The following is a 23,978-nucleotide window of genomic DNA, read 5'->3' as shown; positions in this document are numbered from 1 at the left end:
AGATTCAGTACAATCTAAACAAGTAATTTGCGTAAAGTGTCAACAAAATAATAACCATTGAGAAAATCTTTTATTGCAAAAAGAAATGCCAAATGCTTGAGCTGTGCTATAGAGTCAGCCAGGTTTTTTTGTCTTATTCATTAATAGAAATTGTTAAAGAGCTAGGGCTTTAACAATTCCCAGGGCCTCCCCCACCCAAGGCACCTGATGTTCTGCTTAACATCCTTATCAGGGAGAGCAAGGGAGAGAGTCTTTAAGCAAGGTAATCATATAGTTACCTCATTTAACAATCATAACAACCTGAAATTATAATGGGCAGGCTCCATTGTGGTCATAAGAAAGAACTACATGTCCTGAGCACACTTAAATGTTTCTTTGGAGAATAGGGCATTCATCTTCTTGACTTTTGCTTCTCTAGTGTATCTGCTTAGCTTGCTAGCCAGTGCTATGAGCCTTTCTTTAGGCTTACATTTTTTGAGTAGCCAAGTCTTATCCTTAATTTCCACACCTTCTGTAGATCCACCAGCTGCCTAACTTCTCTCCAAGTTGCTTTGATCTTTTTCCAAGGCAGTATGTGCTGCTGTTCTTCTTAATCATCTCCAGGATTAAAGCAGCTGTAGAATAGACCAGTTCATTGGTTTGAGTTATGGTGATAAAGATTGGCTTTATTGGCATCTACCATATTCTTGGATGATGCTTCTTCACTGAGCCTTGGTAATTAGTCTCAAGGCTTGACTGTGGCTAAGTTATCCATGATCTTATATATCAGCTGCTGTGTTCCGTAATGAAGAGGATAGCAGTAATGTTACAACTTCAGGTATTGGCTGCACATTGTTCTTCCAGTTTTTCTTGAATCCAGGATGTAATATGTAGTTGGCCTGTCTTGTTTTGTGAGAGCATGTTCCTCTTCACTATGTTGAAGCATTAGGTAACTAGTTGTTTTTCAGTTAGTTTTCAGTTTTTCCACACATAATTCCTTCATATGTTTCATATATTCCCGCTCATTAAGTCTGCTTTGTGGTAGCATTCCATCAATTCCAGCTTTTCTTGTCTGCCCACATATGATTTGTTTCAATAGCCCAGTTATCATCAGATTCTCCTGATTCTCCAACATCTGGTGTGGTCCTTGTTAATCTAGGCATGTCTGAGCTGGTATGACTCCCCTACTTCATACTGTGCTCATATCAGAGGTAGGCAGGTGAAGTCTTAGGGGTTTGTTACCCAAGGACCTCTAATGATAAGATTTTTATTAGCTGGGGTTCGAAATCCAGCTACATATACATACATACATACATATAATTGCTATTATAATGTAACTATCCTTTGTATCTGATTTTTCCATTCTAGTGTTTCCATTGGGAATACTCAGCATTGTGTAATCCTACCTCAATAGGAATGAAGGGTTGAAAAAAACAGTCCAATAACTTCTGAAGGCTTTTTGTCAAGTTAGAATCTGTGGAGACAATTATTTCTTTCACTGAATTTCGGACAAAACTGATAGATTCCTGAAAAGAAGGAAGACCCAGTGTTAATTGTTTTTAGATTTATTTTGAACCTTTATGTTTTTCTCCCCTTTTATTCTAGCAGCTAACTCTTCTATAACCACTGCTTTTTAAGTAGTACTTTTAATACCCTTCAACTCAGCTAGAGAACAGGCACCAGTGGAGACTGAGCAACCTTGCTGGGTGTTAACTAACACTGACATTAACAAGAATGAAAACATTTTGAATTTTAAATCTTCTACGTTAATATCCATTCTTTGCAGCTCAGGGCATTCATAGCCAATCATCTGTGGATTGTGATGGATTAAGAATATAGAACACATTGAAAAAAAATGATAAAACTGCCAAACCTACATTACAGTTAAAATTTAAATCAAAACTCTTATTGCAGCTATTTACAAAAAAATGAAATTATATTAGAGGCTCCAAACACTGACCTCCTATGTAACTTGTAATTTGGCTATGTTCAGGAATTGAAATTGCTAAGAATAGATTTGTCATGGCAAATATACGTTTCAGAGCTATTTGTTTTTCTAGGATAATGGAATAATTTTTTTAAATCTGAATTTAGCATGAGAAGGGGATAAAGACTAGAAACATTTTCTTGTGCATCTTAGAATGTGGAGCCTTTCCAAACAACACTGTTACTGTTTTAATATTAATATCCCAAGAAACATTGCAGGGAAGCATGGAAATTAGCATTCTTACCAACCTACAACTTGCATTACAAAACAAGTAAAAAAAGAGCTCAGACTCAAAAATGCCAACGTCTGATATTAACCCTGAAGCATACATACAGCAATCATTATCTCAGGCCTTTCAGTGTGGGGAAAATGCCATTGTGCACGGAAGCTCAGTCTGTAGAACACTTTACCATTATGGTACCAATTAAAATTAATTGGAATTATGAGGAAGGTTACCTCCTGCAAAAGTTCCTGCCAACTGGTAGATTTTGCTACTAGCTGCTCTCAAGCTTCTGTAATCAGGAGTGAGAAGTTCATGACTAACGCCCCCTCTCTCCCCCACCCCCAGCTAAACATTGAACCCACTTACATGGTTTGTATTGAATCAAAATATTAGGATCAAGCAATAGCTTACCTCTAGGAATCTGTTGAAAAGTGACTCCAGCTGCTCTGAAAATGGCTTCATAATCTCTGGAATATTTTTTAGCCAGCATTCCACAAATGGTTTTAGTCCCAAGATGCTGGGCTCCAGGTATACCATGCCACATCGAGACACAGTAGCTGGAGAGGCTACTGCTAAATCCTGGACTTCAAACATCATGGTCATTGCCTGGAAAAGAGAGACAGGATAGCAGAGATTTTCCCAAGCCTTTTATCAAAGGAACACATCTAAATTACACAGATGAGATTATGTTTATAAAATGGAAGGCTTACTAAATTCAATTATCTACATTCCTCAAGCACCTGGAATTAGGGGCTAAGAAAAATAGCATTAGTCAATACCATTTGGCATAAACAGTAGTGTTGTGATCCTAGCTTGGACTGCTACAAAAATCAAATTAATTTTGTCCTTTTAACCAAAATGTTGAAATAATCTTGTTTGGATAATTCTGAAGTTAATGAGAAACACTGCTTTTAGCTATAGTATATATTATATGTAAATATTTATTTAGGATTTTAATATTGCTATCTGTATTTTAGTTACATTGTTTTTGTTTTTCATCTTTAATACCTTGGGCAGTAAGTTGAGTAAGAAATTCAAATAAATGAATAAAAATGTATTTTAAAATAAAATGTTATCTTTTATATATTAAAAAGTAGGAATGTTTTCTCAGAAAAGATAAAAACCTCCAGTTATGACTTTGTTTGTCAAATCATATATCTATACTTATCTATGTCTATATTTATTTATCTTTCTTCACTGTGAGACATATGAATGAATTGGAATCTGTTTATGAATGAACATGAATGTATATTGAGGTTGGGTAATGGAACAAAAAGAGAGAGAGAGAAATTACCTCTGTTAGTTTAATTATTTCACCAGAACTAAGGCAGAGTTTTTTGTTGTCATCCAGGACAGTGTTCATGTTTTCAATCCAAACAGCATCCACAGGACCATCGAACATATACCATTTCTTTTTTTTATCAGTGGCTACAGCTCCTACACGAATGAGAGCAGGGAGGATCCCATCTGTCCTATGAAATTAGAGGGAGAAATACCCAAGGCTTTAATAGTTGCACTTTCTCTTTGAATCTCATATATTTTATAAAAACATGATATATCTTATCAAGAGATTTGAAGATACCAGAAGTCAAATAGGAGGTTGGGAAGTTGTGCTGGAGAAGGAAACTTTCTTTAAGAATAAAGTTTCCCATTTGCTAACTTTGTGATATCAGGTGCAATATAAAAACATGTATCAAGCCTCAAAGCCTACTGGATTTAGGCCAATGTTTTATCTCTATGAGAGGGCTATACTGCCATCAGTGTAAAACTGTTATAATTGTTATTCATCTCTATTTATTTAGATACTGAGGATATTTAAGTCTCTTTTTACAAGATTTAAAACAAAAACAAAACCTTCTGAAGTCAGTTGGAGAGAGCAGATGGGTTGTATACCCATGAAGAAGCTTTTATGGCAGTTGCAATTTTTTTTTGATCATTCAGAGGGATCTATATATCAAACTTTAGGCAAAAACTATACTGTAAATTAGTCCACACATTCAACCAGAATTTGCTAAAGAAAAACTTGAATAAATATGTGTCCATATCTAAGAAGCTTCTGAGTAAAGCTATAAAATGTTTACTCAGCACAGGTTCGTGCTGAGTTACTTCTATTGCTTTTCATATCTGCACACGGTTACATGTTTGGTAACAGAAATATACATTTGATACAATAAATAAAAGAGGGGCAGTAAAATTGATGTTCCAATATATAGATACCCTTATTGCCTCATTCCTGAACAGGAAGCTCTCCAGTATACTGTGCAAACTATACTGCATATACTTGTACAATAAATACAGTAATCCACAGGATCTGTTCCACTTAATGTACCAGGGAACCTTTAACCTAGAGAGTGAAAAGATAGCTGCGAACAGTGGATTTGGGAGTAAGTGGGATTTCCCAAATGCTTTTCTGCTTTAAGAGATGGATTTTATACCAAAATGGATACATTACGTTAGTAACTGATTAATCACATTTTTCTGCTTCTCAAATAATTATTATCTCACAAAGTGACTTAATTTTTTTTTAAAGGAAGTTGGCCTTGTTCAGGCTCAGAATGATTCAACCACAGCAGCACTATTACGAAAGAACTATTCATTAAATATATACAAAAGTGAAATGTTGAAAGCTCAAAAGAAAATGTGTGATCCAACCAAAGTTAAATATTCAAAGTCATATGAATATTGGCAGAAAATAAATCAGATGCTTAACTTTCATTGGATCAAACCTGAATCTTTTGCTGTTACCGTACATTATTTAGAAATTTTCAAAACGTTTTCTTAAATTTCCATTAATACAGAGTTTTAATTCCCAGAAAGAAGAAATACAAAGCCAAATTAACCCAGAAAAAAGAAAGAGAAGTTTTGTCTTTTACCATTCATGAGTTAACAAGTCAAATTCTCCATACAGCTGGCCCATAGTTATGGATTTAGGATTCAATATAAAATAATTGACAGCTTCATAATTTCCACCACTGACTGAAGGCCGACCTTTCAAAGATGTCATCGCAGCTGCCAAAACTTTATAACACTGAAGAAAGATGTATAATAGAAGGAAGCATCACAGCATCTCTTTTAAGACTTTCAAGAAAATAGCCCAAATTCACAATGAATCTTCAACAATATAAAGTAGTAATGCAGGATTTTATCCAAGGTTTTGGCACAATTAAGATTTATAAAAAGCAGACACGATCAGAAAAGAAATAGAAAACGAGAGTGATCTCACATTTCTGAATGTCAATGGCATACTGGCCAAGAATATGCTGTCAAAATCTTGCTAATGCTCTGGAGACTCAAAGTCATCCATACTCACCTTAATGAGGATCTTCCAAACAACATGTAGATTCAGTTTAGCCCTTTAATCATAGCATGTTTATTTCAAAGCTCTCCTATAGAGGCTACTACTGTACTTGGCAAGAAAGGATTAAGCAAAAGAAATTGATAGTGCTGGAGGAAATTTCTGGAGTTAGTTCCCTTTCTTGCTCTATTGTAATGCCTCTTCAGCAATACTTACCTTTGTTTTTCCAGAGCCTGTAGGCCCCACCAGCATGAGGCCGTGTCGTACCACGGTTGTTTCGTACAGCTGAATACACTTGGTGATGAAACCTGAAGCAAAATAAGATTCAGACCAGAAATGCCTCCTGGTGGCTTTTACTAGCTGCAGAGCTGTGAATTCAGGCAGCAATGCATTAGAAAGCCTGCCATGAATTTGGGTGACCTACATAGGAAACCTATGTGCTCATAGGACAGCACATGAGATGTCAGCAGCATGCTTACTTAATTCTTTTGTAGTTTTGGCTTAGATCCCAAGGTATGATACGGCATATAAATGCTTCTATTCACAAGCTTTTTAAAAAATAAATAAATAATGGCACTCTTGCATGAGGAATTCTCTGAGAAAATATGCTTGGCAACTTGCCCACCACCATCACAATTTTTATTACTGACAATATAATTTGCTCTTCTTTGGAGGCTCAGATGTTTAATAGTTTATTATTTATATTATTATTTAAAAGTATCTGGCTCTTGGTTGAAGATTGTTATAGCAAACAATCAAGTTTATTTATTTACATAAATAAACAGCATCAAGTTTCCAAGTGTACCTTATTGCTCTCTTCAATATTTTATCCAACTCTTTTGAAAATATAAAGAATCTGGATCTCAAATAAAATCTGGGGAAAGGGAAATTAAATTTATTTATGTTTTCTTTTTTTTATTCGTTTTCTTTTTAGATAAATGATGTTTTCCTCACTTTGTACTATATATTCTGCGTAAGAGCTTTTTTTTATTGTTCAATTTTGTCTGATTCTCAGAGACTTCCCAGACAAGTCCCTACAAGTTTCTTTGGCAAAGTTTTTCAGAAGTGGTTTACCATTGCTTCCTTCCTAGGGCTAAGACAGAATGACTAGCCCAGAATCACTTAGCTGGCTTTGTGCTAAAGGCAGGACTAGCATTCACAGTCTCCCAGTTTCTACCCTGATGTCTTAACCACTACACTGAACTGGCTCTCAGTTGAATTTACTGTACCTTGCCTAATTTTCTACCAAAAATATTAGGAGTCTTTGAGATGCAGAATGAAGTACTAATAACTACTCAAGAATAGAATGACAATATTAATTTACAGTCTTTTTGGAGTAGTAAGATCAACTTTTCCGATGAAATCAAGGCAAAGTATTTTACATAGATTGCTCATATGAGGATTAACAATATTATTCTTACAAATTGATATATGAGCTGAGGCAGGAAACTTGAATTATTGACTGTGTGGGATGACAAATTCCCCAAACCTCCTGTGATTGCAATGCTTTTCTGTTATGTAGCAAGAACGACAATATTTTTAAATGTGAGAGTAATACAATGTAGTGTGAAAAAAAAAATAGATAGCATATGTTTTGCATACCATCAACATCCTTCAAATTGTCTTTTAGACAGCATTTGTGAATTGCTTCCTCCAAAATGCCATAGTCAATTGTTTCTTCTTTGATCATGGGAAATAGGTCAGAAATTATACCATTGAATAGCTTGAGATCATCTTGCAGGAATTTAGGAACATTGACATCCTTGATAGCCCTTAAGCAAATCATTTCCTAGAAATTATTAAAACAAAATATTAGGAAATTATGTTCCTATCAGCATGATCAGCTTTGCCCTCAATGGCTAAATATTATTGATATGAAAAGTATTTTATAAAACTGTTGTTTTTTAAAGTTTTGATGGTAAGCAGATGCAGTAAGAATGGGTTTGTTCTATTTTATACCTAGTTCCATTATCATATACTGATGAAAATTACTATATGTATAGGGGGGAATGAGTATTTTGAGATAATTTTAGTTTATTATTATCATCTCATCAATGAAATGTATAAGAAAAACATTTTACAACAACCAGATGCAATGAAATAATTTGTGCTGTATGCACACTGCTATAATATGAAGCCTTCCATGAAGCCTTCTACCTCACTGGAATAAAGTCAACAGGTATTAAGTAAAGTAAAAAAGGAAGATTACTTACTTATACATACTTATACAATAATTATTCAGAAATAAGACCTGCTGAGTCGATTACAGCTCATCTTTGTGAATGCGAATGTCAACATAACCCATATTTTTCAAGTCCACCCTTAATACAAATCTTCCTTTTTTGCTGTTAATTTTAAAGCATTTTTATTTAAACTAATTAAATAAATTACATTTATTTAAATTATTAAGAAATATAGATAGTCCTTGACTTATGACAGAAATTGAATTTACATTGCTAAGTGATATGATCATAAAGGGCAACTTCATTGCTTAATGACAGCAATAGTAATAGCACTTAGACTTATTTACCGCTTCACAGAGCTTCACAGGGCTTCACAGCTCTCTCTACACAGTTTACAGAGTCAGGATATCGCCCCCAACAATCTGGGTCCTGATTTTACCGACCTCAGAAGGATGGAAGGCTGAGTCAATCTTTTTTATTGAATTTTTTTTAAAATTTTACAAAACAAATCCCCTCCCCAGACCCCCCCACCCTCCCTTACCCTCCCCTACCTCTCCAAACCTCCCAAACCCTCCCCCAACCTTCCCAGAGTTGAGTACAGGCTTAATTAAAATTTTCCAGAAAAAAAAGAGAAAAACTTGAAACACATATAAATCCTAAACAAATCTAGATACCTTAAATTAAATAGATTATCTTCTCTAAAAAGTAATAATTACAATCATTAAACACATTATAATATACTCTAAACATTTTCTAATATGCTTATAATGTTATCCATCATTCTATATAAACTCCCTCCAAAACACAAATTTAAAGGCTGAGTCAATCTTGAGTTGGTGAGACTCGAACTGCCAAACTGCTGGCAGTCGGCAGTCAGCAGAAGTAGCCTGCAGTACGGCATTCTAACCACTGAGCCACCAGGGCTTTGAATACCTGAATCCTGGTTGCCACTGTTCACTGAATCCCATAGTTATTAGGTGAGGCAACTTCCTGCCAGTTTCTCCAAACTGGCAGGAAGTTGCAAATTCCAGGCTGGCAGACAGGCAAGTGGCTTCTGTTGGGTGTGAAAGGGTATGAAGGATGTGGGAGAGGTGCAGTGCATGTTGGGGAGAGTAAACAAGAGTGTATGGGAAGCATAGTGTGAGTGTGAGGAAGGGATGCAAGAAGGCAGGGAGCGTACATGAGAAGCACATTTGGAGAGGATGCATGAAGGTGTTACAGGATGCACGAGAGGCACAGCATGGATTGGGGAGGGTGTACAAGTGTGCGTGGGTCAAGGAGGTTGTATGAAGGTGTGAAAGAGTGCATGAGAACTGCAGGTTGTGGAGGGTAGAAGTGTGTTTGTGAGGGGCCGGCGTAGTGCAGAGGTGCTGGAGGAGAGTGTCAGGTGGGGGAAACTTGTTCAGCATCTTGAAACTTCTTCTGCTGGCTTCCCCATTGAAATTTTGGGAAGCCAGCAGGGATTATTGCAAATGGTGATTGGCAATAATCAGCCAGGTGTGGTCACCTCTACATATTTAATTATGTAGTCCTCGCTTAGTGATCAATTGTTCAGCCACCATTCAAAATTACAAAGGGGCTTACAATGCTTTCCTGAACTTATGGCCAATGCAGTGCCCCTGCGATCAAATGATTGCAATCTGAGCATTTGGCAACCTCTTCGCATTTACAGCGGGCTGCCAGATACCCCACAATCATTCAGTCGCAATGTGCAATGTTCCCTGGCAGATTCTCCCAAAAGACCATGGGGAAGCCAGCAGGGAAAGTCTGCCAGCAGGAAATGGTCTGCTACAAAATCCAAGCACGACATCCCGTTTGGCTTTGGGGATGAACTTTTTCACCCAGCTTCCTAGAGAACAATGTGCTGCTTGGTGGGGAGAGGGTGAAATCAATTGAGGCAGCCCTTTTACAGTCAAGGAGGTTGGATGAAGAAGGTCCCTCCCAAAATCTAAGCATGGTTTTGGCACAAGGCATTTGCATCATGGGGTGTTTGCAACTGATCCCCAGCAATGAGAGGACTCCTACTCATTTCTGGGGGTTGGCACCAAATGCTCCGTGCTGTAAATGTTTCATGCCAAAATCCTGTATGGATTTCACGGCAGAATTCTTTTCTGCCCATGGGGGGAAGGAGAACTATCAGGTGCAAGACATCTCCTATAGGAACTGCGGCACTGGGCTGGAGAAAAGAAGTTCAGATCACAAAGATCTGAGCTTTTGTCTTCAGCCCACCACTGCAGTTTCCTTCTGGGCATGGAGCGGAACTTCCCACCTCCCTTTGATAGGCAGTTCTTTGACTCCATCTGCTTAACAACCCACACGGTCACTTAGTGGTTGCAACTGGGAGAAATGGGATTGCGGTCCTGAGTGAGGTGGTCATGTGGACATGCCACTTAGTAATTGCAATGACTTACAACCTAAATTCTAGGTTCGGTGATGGTCCTAAGTCGACGGCTATCTGTAAGTTTGTATTTTTGCTGCTGTTAGCCTCTTTGAACATTCAACTGAATATAAGATAGGATAAAACTTAATGAAACGAATAAATGTTTTTAAATGCTAAATTGCTATTATGCTTCCAAACTATTATTTACTTACTTAAGTCTTAATGTGAATTTAATAGTATTATGATATAATTGCTCTACTTGTTTTGTTTTTCCTCAGAAAGGGAAATTAAGATATAATGTTAAAATGAAAAGGAAATCTAAATACTTAACAACTTTCAGACATAAGAGGGGAAGTGGTATTTAACTATGTTTTAATTATTTCAAAGGTCATTCTGCACAGTACAAAGAGACATCCTACTAACACTGCAATATTCTCAAGAAGAACTTGCCTCATTCATGGTTGGATTTTCTCTTTTGAGATTGCCAGCTGCTGAAATCACAGTCTTCACAGCTCTCATTCCAAAATCATAATGATCCTATGGTATATAGATATATATGAAAAATGACAAGCTTTAAAAAGGGGAACTTTATTGGAAAGGTAATTATCTGTTTAGTTAAGTCTAGAAAAGTGATCTGTATAAGAACCTCCTACTTCAATTGCAGTTGAATCGTCTTTTTAAAGAAGAAAAGTAGTACATACTTGTGAAAGCAAATCTCATGTTTTAATATTTGTGTATAATTATTCAGGCATGAATTACCAGACTGATGGAAATGCATATTTACCTGAGAACTGAGTTGTTCAGAAGACAGTTTGAAAGTGGTAGTGATCTTCTTTGCCAAAACTTTGGCCTCATTGAACCCAAAAGAATACAGAGAAATCTCAGCAATCATGGAATAATCTGGAACCATCATGGCCACCGGACGAAAAAGAGCCTGCAATATATCAATTCATTATGGTGGAAATAATACCATTGCCCTTAAGAATATTAAAAAATAGCACTGCTGGGTCAGAATGTCAGCATTTTGTTTCTCTTAATGGCCAACGTAGTCCTAGAGTTCTTAGAAAAGGTGGAGATCTTATTTCCCTGCAACTGGTATCTAGAGACATGCTGTCCCCAATCTAAAGGTTCCATGGAGTCTCAAAATTAATAGTCCTTGATAGCCTTGTCTTCCTCTTTTAAATCAATCCTATTCCCATTTAAAGCTGATGAAGTAAGTAGCCTATGCTACTTTTTATAATAATGAATATCACAGATTATTTACTGTATGAAGAAGTTTTTTCTTTTGTCTGTTCTAAATCTCTTTCTCGCATTTTCATTTAATGGTCCTAATCTTAGTGTTTTGAGAGAGAAGGAAAAAATTTCCCTGTCTGCTTTCTCTGTTATTTACTCTGCTTATTCTTGTCTTCCCATATTTTTGGCTGATGAAATCCCAAAGATTCTAATTTTTCTTTGTAGAGAAGATGGTCAACCCCCTGATAATTTTGGTTGCTGTCTTCTTTGCTTTTTTAATCTTGATCATATTTTTTTAAAACAAGGTAACTGGAATAGTTTGTGATTGTTAGATTTGTTTCCAATCTCTTTCCAAGGGACATTAAACTAACTGAACAATATGTTCTCTTTTTATCCCTTAGTCCTTTTTAAAAAATTAGTGTCACATTTGGCTACCTTCCAATACCCTTCCATTAATTTGAAGAAAATGGTACATATTTTTGTTATTTTACATTTAACTTTCTCAGTTTTTTATTCAGGTGAGTGACAACATATCCCTAGATCTAATTTATATATGTGGCCAGATATTATAAACTATAGTGATTCTGTGAAAGAATCCAGGGTCAACATTTTGTATATTACATCTTAGCACTTATGTTTCTTGCTATAAAAAGCACCATTTTCCCAGCATATTTTTCTATATCAGTTCTATAAAGTTTACAGAAATATGCATTGATTCAGAAATGTTATGGGGAAAATAAAGGAGGAAGGTGTATTAGGTCTGATCATCCCCTTGAGTTATTTATGAAAACAAAGGTGGCATAAAGTGAAATAAGACTGGTAATCTACCATGTTTCTAAAGGTGAGAGTGATCTACAAACTATCCTTCTTCCAAGTATTTCAGGACCTCACACTGAATGTCAAAAGGAAAACTTTTGCTTGGTACTATTTGGCTGCCAAAATCATTTTTGTTTTAGCAAAAAGGATAATATGATTATCCCACTCACAACCTGGGCACTACATTCTGTTCCAGCTGCACCTTCTGGATCAGGTTTAAGGGTAGCTTCACATAGAGTGCATTACTGTAATCTAAATGTGAAGCAGACAATTTTTTAACTGTTGCTAGGACGTCCTTGTCCAAGAAAAAGAATATAGCACATTTAGGCTCCTACAGTCCCCAATTCCCATAGCCAGAAACTACCAATCCACATTTTTTTTAGTTTTGTCAGGAATCAACCTCAGTTTACCTGTCCTCATACATTGAATGCATTGTCCTCTAATTTCTTGCCATACTTTGTTAATGAACTGAGACATCTCAACTTTAGTCTCCCTTGCCTGTTTTGGATGCCCCTCCCCCTCCGCATAATTTCTAATGATCACACAAGGAAACGAAAGAGGTTTAAATTCAAATGAATGTAGTGCATGTAGTATTTTGTAACATTAAGCAACATTACCTTTAAATTATCGGGTAATTCAGTGCGTCCAGCATAGCCAGGGTTCATTGTGATGAAGACTGCACAAGATGGAACTAGCGGGATCTCAGCTCCTTCAAATATGAAACGATCCACCTGGAGGCAATAAAAATAGTGAACAATTAGATATTCAAAAAAGTATCTTCAAATTCCATTATAAAGAGACTGTTTTCTGGTTATAGCATCTTCCTCACAATTTTACAGATTTCATACACTAATGATTGAAAAATTCTGTGATAAGTCAAGCACAAAAAGCTGTCCAGTTTAGAATTTTACATTTAAAAAATCATTGTAATTCTAATGATAAAAACAAGTTAAGAATTTCAATTGTGACAAATATCTGAGAGTAAACAATATAAGACTTAACCAAAGAATATTGGGTCAGTATATGAAATAGGTAACACTAGGTAATTCTTTGGATGGATGAATGGATGGATGGATGGACAGACAAATATTTGCAATTGCTGTGTTCTCATAACCTGTAGCAACGTTGCTGGGTACAAATCAAGATGAATGCCTATGTAGTATTTTTTGCATTCAAACAGCTAATCTGTAACTCCTAAAGAAGTCCCCATTAGCATGTATTCATATTGACTCAAGATGAAAACCAGTTGAAAAGAATTTTAAAAAGGATATTATAAGATGTCCTGACTTACTCGCTGTTGCTGGGCCTTCTGAATAGTTGTGATCTGCTGGGCAACTACAGACAACACTTCAATGTCAATGCGGTTGAATTCATCAAAGCAAGCCCAGGCTCCAGAGCTAAATATATAAATAGAAGATAATATCAGATATCCAATAGGAATTATTACTAATGCAATCAGTCTTAAAAATCAGAAGATATCAGCAGAGAAAAATGACTAAACCAATCTTCTAATTTTCTTATTAGAACATTTTGCAAAGATGGCTCATATGTGAAATCCGCACTAAACATAGTACTCATAGATTCCTTATTTATTTTGTGTCAATGCTCTACTCGTAGATAAAACTAAGAAGTAACTCCAAAAATCTGAAGTTGCAGTGCTGGGACACTGTTTTAATATTGAATTGTAACAAATACAAAACAGTTTAATGGAACTTCTGGGATGTAGGATTTTGTTTCAGGTTCAAAGCAAAATAAAACCTCTGTTTCATGAACACCCTAATTTATTCTTATTCAAAAGATAATATACAGTTTCACCTAGATTTGTATTGCCCTCAGCCCTTAAAACATCTATCTCAAGCCTTGGGTTAGAATGAATAATAGACCTTTTGTGGGAAGTTTGTTCATCGATTGTGGGTTTTCTCTGATTTTTCTTTTGGATTATACTGGATTTCCATTGCTTTATGGTTTTTTGGTCATAACTGCTCAGAATTGTACATATTGGAGCAGCTTATACATTTAATTAAAAAAATCTTGTACATTGAAATTTAGCCAATCCTCAATACTTTTGGGCCAAGTATGTTAACACTTCTCCTTGGCAACAAATATAGACAAAAAGGAGAGTGGTATTAGATAAACGATAATTTACTTTGAACACATGCACACTCTCTTCCACTTCTCATTTGCTGTGGCTCAATTCTACTTCAGACGTATTTTACACGGGTACAGAACTGTCCTTTAGTACCTGGCTAGTCCTTTCAGGAATTTTCCCATTGCCATAAAGTCAAGCTGATCAGAGCAATTAAACACAACCGTCTGTATAGCTAAAGCTTTTCCCAGATCCTTAGTTGTCTCTGTTTTGCCTGTTCCAGCTGGTCCAGCAGGAGCACCTCCAAATTTCAAATGCAAGGCTCCTGTCAGGGTCAGGTAGCATCTGTAATAGGAATTAAATCATTTTCAGAATTCTGAAAGCATCCTTTTAAATTTTCTAGCTTGAAGCATTTATTATTCATAAACACGCATTCTGAAGAACCACCTTATATGTTTATACTGTACAACTGCAATTTGAAATCATTCATATGTAAATAGCAACATGGTCTAAAATGATACATATAGGAAAGAGTTCTCTTTTATTTTACTAAAATGCTTGAAATTTTCATGAAAAAAATACTAAAAGGGCTGAAAAGCTTCTCTGATTCTTTCTGACTCTTAATTTGATGATCAGCTAGAGCTGAATGAGAGTAGACATGATTCAACTGATCCCTTGAGAACAATTAGCATTTCAGAAATCCATTTGACCCTCCTCCAAAGTACTAATAATCAATGCTGATGCCAATCTTCAAGCCTAAGTCTGTTTTGAAACAATATCCAGCGTCTATGCTATTCCGCCCCCACAAAGAGCATTTTAACCATTCTGAATTAATTAGACATTTCCATCATTCCATATTACCCACAATAGACCACTTGCTTAAATTGCCTCTACTACCATTACTGACGACTCAATGACCATATCCTGTTCAACTTACAAAAGATACAACCCCCCTTTTTGCACATATACGGATGCTATATTATCATAATTAAAGAAATATATCTTAATAGGGGTTTGCATTTCTGCAATAGCTTTTAGCAGGAAAGGCTAATTTTCTTTTTATGTACTTGTATAAATTTTAATTGTACACAACTTTTAACTATAACAGGCATGTTGAGATACTCTAGATTCCATAGGACTGTAGGACAAGTTGATTAATCCTAAGTGATTCTTGCATCACAAACTTTTTCCTAGATTGTCAGGAAAAAAGAAGAAAAAGCAGCTCCAATATTCCATTGCTGGGGGATTACTGAAGCAAAGAGACAGGGCATTCTGGCCTTGTCCATCGAGAAAAGAAACAAGTGTAATCAATTCTGGCTAGATGTGTGCAAGAATATTACCAGGGAAAGATTGGTTTGATCAAAATTGGATAGAAATAACAGTTTATAGTATATTTACATTGTTTTGACCTTAAACTCCCTAACTCCCAATATTCTTCTTTTCTTATGTGTCATTTTTTTACTTTGAAAACCTGATAGTGGAGCTTGTCTCCCTTTTATTAATTGATATGAGGTGCTTTGAGAGAAAGAATTGTCTGAAGCGTGACATTAAAATACTGTAAATAATTAACTTTATTTCCAGCCTTATACTGACATATCTGATTCACAGAAATTTTGAAGGCTTTCACACCTTAAGTAAGGATTAAGAAACTTGGGCTGCAAAATCCAGATGAGTATTACAGAACAGTACAGAAGCTGGGTTTTTCTATTTTATTTATTATTTTATTTTATTATTTTATTATTTTTATTTTATTTTATTATTTTTTATTTTATTTATAAAATTTATTAGCCACTCATCTTACCATAGGGTAACTCTGGGCAGCTTACAGTTACATATACAGTTAAAACATAAAAAGTTAAAATCAGACATTAAAACCAAGGATACAAGGGGATGGAGGAGGTGGGTTCTGTTATTAATCAACCACCTCCACCAGGGCCCCAGGTCGACTGGCACAGCCACATCTTTATGCCCTTATAAAAATATAGGAGGGTTGGGGCCAAGCTCACATGGGGAGGGGGGGCAAGATGTTCCAGAGGATAGGAGCAACAGCAGAGAAAGCCCTCCCCCCTGGATCCTCCCAGCCAGGGCTGACAGGACCTGTAGTATGGCTCTTCTGCTGGCATGAGTGGTATGGGCCAATCCCAGTGGGGTGAGAGGGTCCCTCAAATAACCTGGATCCATGTCATGAAGGGCTTTGTGCCCATTTCACAGCTCCCCCCCCCAAAAAATATTGCAGATGTATTTGTTGGTCTTGTTCTGGGTTTCTTTTTTTTTATACTGTTTCCAAACATCTAAACATCCTGAAACCCTATTTATTGTTTTCTGTGCTGTACTTATCTTCCTCAGTTCCTCCTTCACATTAGCCTCACTTGCTTCTTCAGACTTCCTACTTCTTTGAAATTCTGAACACATCATGCTATCATCTTCCACAGAACATTTGACTGCAATCAATTTTTTATTACTTTTTAAACAGCATGCTGTTAAGCTTTACATCTAGGCTCATCAGTAAATCACCAGTTTCTGGACACATAATCCTTAGTTCAACTTTTCAGTTTGATTTGGCAGACGACTCATAAGAGACAGCTCATCTAGATTAGGATATTGCAGACAAAACAAAGCTGGGCAGCGAGATCTGTTCTTTGTTGTTGACGCTACTGGAAATTGTCCTCCCACAAGGGTGATGCTGAGCTGAGCATGGATGAACAGGGGTCATGTTTGGGTATCAAGCCATTTAGTACATTTGTGCTGCAACTAATGGGTCAATAGCCACATACAATGTTGAACAAAGCTAGGATGACCCCTAGAGGTGACGTGCTGGTCTTGCCTGACTGCCCTGACAAAAGGGCAAAGGTTACTGGTTCAAGCCCAGAACTGGCTAAAGAAGCCAGCTCAAACATCATGATTAAACACTGCCCCAGTAAAGATCAGCATCCTGACTGGACACAACCATGGGTGCTAGAAATGCTAAGGTAATGTAAAGTGGATACTGTGTGGATACAAGAGACACAGTGGAAACCCCCAAATTCTAGTGACATTAGTGAAGGATACAAAATAATCTACTGTGTCAAACAACAAAGGTATGGCTATCATAGTAGGCACTGAACTGCACAGCCATATTGTCGAGGTCCATTGACACTCTGACCACCTCATATTAACTGTCATCAATACTGCTGCCACATATTTTCTTGATCTAAGCCCCACAAATTGGATATGGTAGATAAGAGAAATAACAATCTTGGATTGTGTATCGACATGGCTACAAGAAAACTTGCTGTTTCTCTGCAACAACCAAAACTACATGTCACAATTGTCATGATAGCAATCACAATTGTCATGGTGGCAATCGCAATTGTCACGGTACCAAAATAATGATGGATTTCTCCAAAGCAAATGACCTGATCAGCACTAGCATATTTTTCAAAAAGTATGTCAGCCACTTGAGCACCTATGCCAGAAGCAACCACAAGAGCTAGATTTTGCCTGTGTGCAATGATTTGATTTCCCCACTACCATGGGTGCAAAGGTCATTCTATTCATATGCCTTGCCCTGAATAAGACACTTGTGTTGATCTGAAGATCAGCAAGCGTGCAAAGAATGACAGCAGTATGGCAGATCCAGAGAAAATCAAATCTACAAGACCACAAGGCTGCCATTGCTGACTACATCACATTTCCTCCAATCACTCCAGGCTTGATTGAGATTACTTTGATTGCTCTCGGCAAGTCCATGACTGCTGCTGTGAGAATAACCCTAGGCATTGCATTATTTATTGATGTACAGTGTACCAAAATACTTTTCTGTAGAAGGCTCCCACATATAACTGGTTCCTGACAAGTTACCCTGTGGGTCATTTGATGACAGACTTCATCAAAAGTCACAAACAAGACCCTTGATTCAGATTTATTCGTTCAGAACTATGAAGATATTTAATTGTTTGAACTAAAGGAGTTACTATACCTGTCAGTAAGAGGAGTGATCACAAGGCGCCCACTGTTGCCCAAGTATTCATAGCCGTAAATAAATTCAGCATTCACTGCTCGAATGTATAAATCATCTCTTGTCCAGTAGTACCTAATAAAGCATTAAAACCTGAATGGAAATATATGGACAGTACATTTTATAGCACTACATTCTATTCACCTGGATATATCAGACAACCATTATTTGTCTGAAATGGTATAGGGTTTCCTGCCTAAGCAGAGGGTTGGACTAGAAGACCTCCAATGTCCCTTCCAACTCTGTTATTCTATTCTATTTTATATTTCATTTATATTAAACAGCTCAGAAATAAGGATGGTACTGATGCTGATGATGGGATAATTAGGGGGATGCTTGCTGTACTAAAATACCGTCCTGAATAAAATTATAAGAAGGTAAAAACACAGAATTGAAGGAATATTTTCAGACCATTAAAATTATGCTCGACCTCTCTCTTTCTCTCTTGTTCAGTGTACCTCCTACTTAAAAAGAACCATCCTTCCACACTACTAGCAATTTCTAATAACATTACAGGTAGGAGGAAATCTCTCACCTGAGCTGGGAAATCCATTCAAAATCATTTTCACTCATGACATTCTCTTCAATAAGTTTAGCTGCCACATCCTTGGCATGAACTTCAATCACAATGAGAGCTGATAATACTCCCCGCTGCATCCGAGACAGTTTACCTCGCACAAGTGCTACTAGGTCACGCAGCTGCACAAAGAAAGCAAAACAAATCAGGCAATGCCTTACCTACTATATCGCAAATCTGTTTGATATGCTGTGGCCACCCCTATATTGACTTCATAAAAAAATATTGTTACTTAGAAAGCAGGAAAAAAAATGATCTCCTCAACTCACTGCTCATATTCAAGATAAAAAAAGGGGGCTGGGTTTTCCTAAGGGGCTGGGTTTTCCTATTTTATGTGTGCCAATGGATTTGTGGTAATGGATATCCAATATCATCATGCTATTCTTTTATACCACTCTTTTTAAACCAACAATTTCTGGATTATTTTGACAGAAGTTTTTCAGAGGATGTAAATGAGAATAGACAGAACACAGATGATGTAGAAAGACAGACAACTGAAAATCCAATTATACCCAGTCATTCTTGCTTTAGTTTTGATGTGAGAATAGTATATATTCTAATTTTTAGATAACTTTAGGTAAGGCTCTATAATACAGTTTTCCCAATCAAGGCATCAATCTGATCATTAGACAATCTAGACCAGTCAACAGTCAGGGATGACTAGAGTGAGTTTTTACAAAATATCTGAATAGAATAAATAGTGGATTTTTTATATCTGAAAATCAACTTTTCACTACAGAAATAATTCAAACTGAAATATGCAATTAACTGACATTTTTACCTGAGCGCTTAGCTGTGGAAATAGCCTGGTAGACAAATCTCCAGCTTCTAAAGCTTCTGATACTTCTTTAGTCCAGTATGTTTGACATCCAGCTATGGTCACCTGACCTGGCCAATCTAAGACCCATGTAGTCCGAGGTGTCTTTCATTAAAAATAGATCACTTTATTGGTTAAAAAAAGTGGGTAATTTTCTTTCATCTTCATTACTATCCCATAACCATGATATAAGTAATTGTAATTTACTGTAAAACATGTATAACAGTACTTGATAATGCATACAGGGTTCCTTTTGGAGAGAGACAGGAATATTTTTCTTAACAGTTAGAGAATATATATAAATATGAAAGCTTTTTTAAAAATTTAAGATCAGTTCAGTGATATCACAAGGACTAAGATATAAATCTTTTCTTGCACTAATTTCTTGTAGACTCTAGTCAACTGATGAAACTACAATCAGATCTACACAACATTATAAATGTGGGTAGCAGATTTTGTAACTCTGAGATGAAAAGAATGATAAGGAAGCCTCACCTTCAGTAGGTCTCAGCCTAGTATGTTCAAAAAGACACACAGCCTTAATGTACTCCTTGGATCAATACTGCTTTTAGAAACTTAGCCTGCATCTTTGTGCTGGAGAGCCATTTATCAGCTCCATACAATCAAGAATACTTCAGTCCATGAAATTCAGCTGGCAATCTCATTCCTAAGTTTGTAACTTCAATCATATCCAATCAAGTTGTACTTGATTGCAACTTCAGAATATTCACAGTTGAGAACACAGAATAGTTAAGATTAAGAGCTTCTCTTGGAGGGAGATGAGCAGTTAAGAAATATGAAATATAAATAAATAAATACGATTGCAGTGCAGCATTTTGCACTGCCTCTCTGTTATCTTAAAGATATTGACTATGACTAATAGGTTTCAGACCAACATCTCTCATTTCTTTCCTCCTCTATTTTGTCACACTGTCAAATATATTCCTTTGGTTTTACCACTGGTAAGCTAAGTTAAGACTGAGGATACACAGAGGTTTTTTTTTTCTGAAAACTGATTTCAGTTCTGTTTGACTTTCTTGCAAATCTTGAAAATATATTTTAGAAGTATGCAAGCCTTTGTTTTTTTAATATTTTCTACTATAAATAGGGATGTTGTGGATGTTGATGTATTTCAACATTTTTAACATCCAGTAACAAGACTAAAAATCTAAACATCTAATACCTAGCTTAGCCAATCTAAATCCAGTTAGTCTAAGATATCTTATACCATCTTTTCTGACAATCATTTGGCTTACTTTTGCAATCCTCACACAACCCGTTTAAATAACAAACAAAAAAGGGGAACAAGACTTTTTAAAAAGAAATATGCTTTTTGAAACATAAATAGAATTACAAGGCAGATACCAAGACCCATTTATGTGCATATTAAGAACCACGCATAAAGTGAGAAAACTAGAAGGTTATTAAAATTCACACCAGGAGTTTATCAGCAAAGATGGGCCTTACGATATAGCACAAATAGATTCATTTTTACATAAATTCTATACAATTATAAACAGGACACCTACTTTTGGGTAAACCTTAATTGCTCTTTCAATATTGTCCCGCACACTAGCCTTCATAATTTTCTCAACTTGCAGCAGCCAGTCTTCCACATTGCCCGTGGGATAAATAGGAGAGAAAAGCTCAACTTCTTCATCTTCTGCAGAATACATGTGTGTAATCTGCAGATCTTCCTGAAAGAGAAGCTAATGAGAAAAAACACAGCATGAGACTGACAACCATTCTTCCATTTTCGCCTTGTACAAAGAATAGATAAAGATCCTGTTAACAGGTAGATTTTTTTCACTTAATTTTACTTTCCAAATGTAGAGAAATACCTTCTGATATCATAAGCCTGCTCACATAGCAGTACCTCTCTAGCTCACCTTAATATGTAGAATTTGTCTTTTTATTTGTTTGTTTGTTTACTTATTTATTCACAGTTTAAATCTCTAGGCTGTTCAACTATCACTGATTTGGGATAGAAACATTTTAAAAAGACACAATATATTAAAAAAGGAAAGATGGTTGTAACAGGGGGAAGGGATTGAAGACTTGGCTGTTTCCCCAGGCATTTGGGTCAAATGGGCAGATCAGGTCTGTTATTATTGAAGGCAATTTAGACTATTGTTTATCCTTGGATTCTGTCTGTCTGTCTATCTATCTATCTATCTATCTATCTATCTATCTATCTATCTATCTATCTATCTATCTATCTATCTATCTAATCTATGTATCTATGTATCTTATAAATATGTACAACTTATTCCATAATGGATACGCATTTCATTTTAGCTCAAAGTTGGGGGAAAAGACAGGTCTTCTAAATGTGAAGCAAAAGAGGACTGAGGCTGTTTGAACCACCAGGGTCATGGTGTTCCAAAGGATAGGCATTATGTTATAGAAGGCGTGACTCCTAGATAATGTAGTATAGCATTGTTTGCCCTCAGACCATACCAACATTGTCAAATCTTGGGATAAGTAGAAACAAGAAAGGAAAGACAAATAACTAAACCCTATGCCATTTAGGGATTTGTAATATAAGCCATCACCTTGAATTGTACTTACTGGTAACAACAGCAGCTTGTGCAGGAGAATTGTTATATGGAAATAGTGAAGTAAGCCTATAGCTACCCATGCTGCTGCATTCTAGATTAGTGGTAGCCTTCTGAGTGGTCTTCAAAGGTGAATGCATTGTAGAAATACACTTATGAGATGAGTAGAATATGAGTAAGAAGGGCTCCCAAATTAGGAAAATGTGCAATCAATGCCCAGGACAAATCTGCACAAAAGCCACAGGTGCCATCTGCTCTTTCAGATCCCCAAACTAGTTGTGCCATTCAGAAATAAGAATGGAAAATCATCAGAACTAGAAGGTCTGTAAACGCAAAGCCATTTCAACCTGCAAGAGCTAAGATTAAGCCAGTTCCTCATCAGACCCCCAGAAATTCCAAGAACTGGGGCTAGACCTTGAGAGCATTATTTTTCCCATGCAATATTTACCCGTGCAATATTCTCAAAACATTTGCGAAGGTGAGGCTGCACAGCTGTAGGATCTTTGGTTTGAGACAGAATTTCTAAAAGTTCATCATCAGAAAGGAAATAAAATCTGGAAAGAAAAAAGATTCTCGTTTGTCCTTGGATTCTAGAGCACAATATGATATAGTACATTAGAATGCAATTTTAAAGTCTTGGATCTAATTCCAGGATAGCTTTCTTCTTAATACAATCCTTCTACTGGGATTTTAAAAGAGTAAAATTTTACTAAGAAAGAAAAGTTCCTCTTCTAAAAGGAAAACACTGAAAATGTAGGAAAGTGATTAATCTAGGATATTAAGAGAAGATTAGAGCCCATTATTCTTTTATGAATTCCACTGAACAAATTTTTTTTAGAAGGATTATTGCCTGATGCTATTCTAAAAACTCTGGGAGATGTAGCATCAGACTTAGAGGAGAGGACATTTTTCTCAAGGTAATAAATCTTTTTCTTTCTCCCTCTCTCCCTTCTTAAATGAGTAATATTCTTATGCCTTATAGAAAAGAGAATTCGATTAAGACCTGCCCCAGAATATGAGTAAATCTTTGTCTAGTGAATTGAGACATGAGAATGAAAGTAGATGCAAACCCTCCATACAAGAAGCTTGAAATACATGCTGCAAACTTTCCAATCTTCTTTTTTTTCCTATTGCTCTATATTTACATCTCAGTTACAATAATCTTACTCCTGTGGTTATAAGTTTCCTTGTTCAACATCACTTGTCTCCCTGATACAAAAACTGAACAGCATCCAAACATACATTTCCTCAAGTGAGAATGACAGGACATCTTCAAGTAGTAAGCAAGAGAGATCCTTCAGTTTCTTTTCTATTGCTCCTGGGTGTGTGTTTAAGTATTTCAGATCATAAAATTACCTTGGGAAAGCTCCCCTCTTAGTCTCCAAGTATTCACTTAGACCTTTCTGCACCAGATCCAGTAATTTATTACATTCCCTCAGCTTTTCCAATAGCCTTGGGTCAGGGCATACATTAATTACCTGGAAATTGACAGATTAACACAATTGAGCAAGTCATGAACATTGCAATATAACCTTACATTGTGGATTTAATTTCAGTCATTCACTAATAAGAAGAATGCTGGTGTTATGTTACAACAAAAATGACTTAATATTGGGATGAAGCAAATTTACAACATTGTAAAGAACAAAATTAAGAGAATGAATAATTGTCTTCAAATCTTAGCTTGCAAAAACCTACCACAATCTCTGTACCTTTGCTCTCTGTATTTAAAGAGAATAAATTGATACTCAAAGTAAGTAAACTATTTGGAAAAGAAAAGAGAGAAAGAATGAGTAGCTGACTATATCTAGCCTCAAGAAAATGCAATCCATGAGAATCCCCACCTA

At 36.2% G+C, this 23,978-nt stretch overlaps 1 protein-coding gene across 7 annotated transcripts in view; it reads right to left on the bottom strand.

The window, feature by feature from the left end:
- Nucleotides 1-23,978, bottom strand: part of DNAH1 (dynein axonemal heavy chain 1) — a 197,113-nt gene that overhangs the window by 76,279 nt on the left and 96,856 nt on the right. For all 7 annotated transcript variants that reach the window (XM_039342601.1, XM_039342602.1, XM_039342598.1 and 4 more), the window contains 17 exons: nt 23,488-23,609; nt 22,580-22,685; nt 21,103-21,282; nt 19,538-19,678; nt 18,715-18,878; nt 18,141-18,254; nt 14,339-14,527; nt 13,388-13,493; nt 12,714-12,827; nt 10,832-10,981; nt 10,498-10,584; nt 7,087-7,273; nt 5,701-5,792; nt 5,063-5,217; nt 3,484-3,661; nt 2,601-2,795; nt 1,386-1,505 (listed from right to left, as the gene is read on the bottom strand). In XM_039342601.1, the coding sequence (XP_039198535.1) occupies nt 1,386-1,505; nt 2,601-2,795; nt 3,484-3,661; nt 5,063-5,217; nt 5,701-5,792; nt 7,087-7,273; nt 10,498-10,584; nt 10,832-10,981; nt 12,714-12,827; nt 13,388-13,493; nt 14,339-14,527; nt 18,141-18,254; nt 18,715-18,878; nt 19,538-19,678; nt 21,103-21,282; nt 22,580-22,685; nt 23,488-23,609 (2,400 nt within the window). The remainder of the gene's footprint in view (nt 1-1,385; nt 1,506-2,600; nt 2,796-3,483; nt 3,662-5,062; nt 5,218-5,700; nt 5,793-7,086; nt 7,274-10,497; nt 10,585-10,831; nt 10,982-12,713; nt 12,828-13,387; nt 13,494-14,338; nt 14,528-18,140; nt 18,255-18,714; nt 18,879-19,537; nt 19,679-21,102; nt 21,283-22,579; nt 22,686-23,487; nt 23,610-23,978) is intronic.

Source organism: Crotalus tigris, unplaced genomic scaffold (genome assembly GCF_016545835.1).
Source record: "Crotalus tigris isolate CLP2741 ecotype Arizona unplaced genomic scaffold, ASM1654583v1 scf7180000017800.2534000, whole genome shotgun sequence".
Classification (NCBI taxonomy): Eukaryota; Metazoa; Chordata; class Lepidosauria; order Squamata; family Viperidae; genus Crotalus; species Crotalus tigris.
The sequence above is the reverse complement of the archived record's forward strand: the minus strand, read 5'-3'. Positions and strand labels throughout refer to the sequence as shown.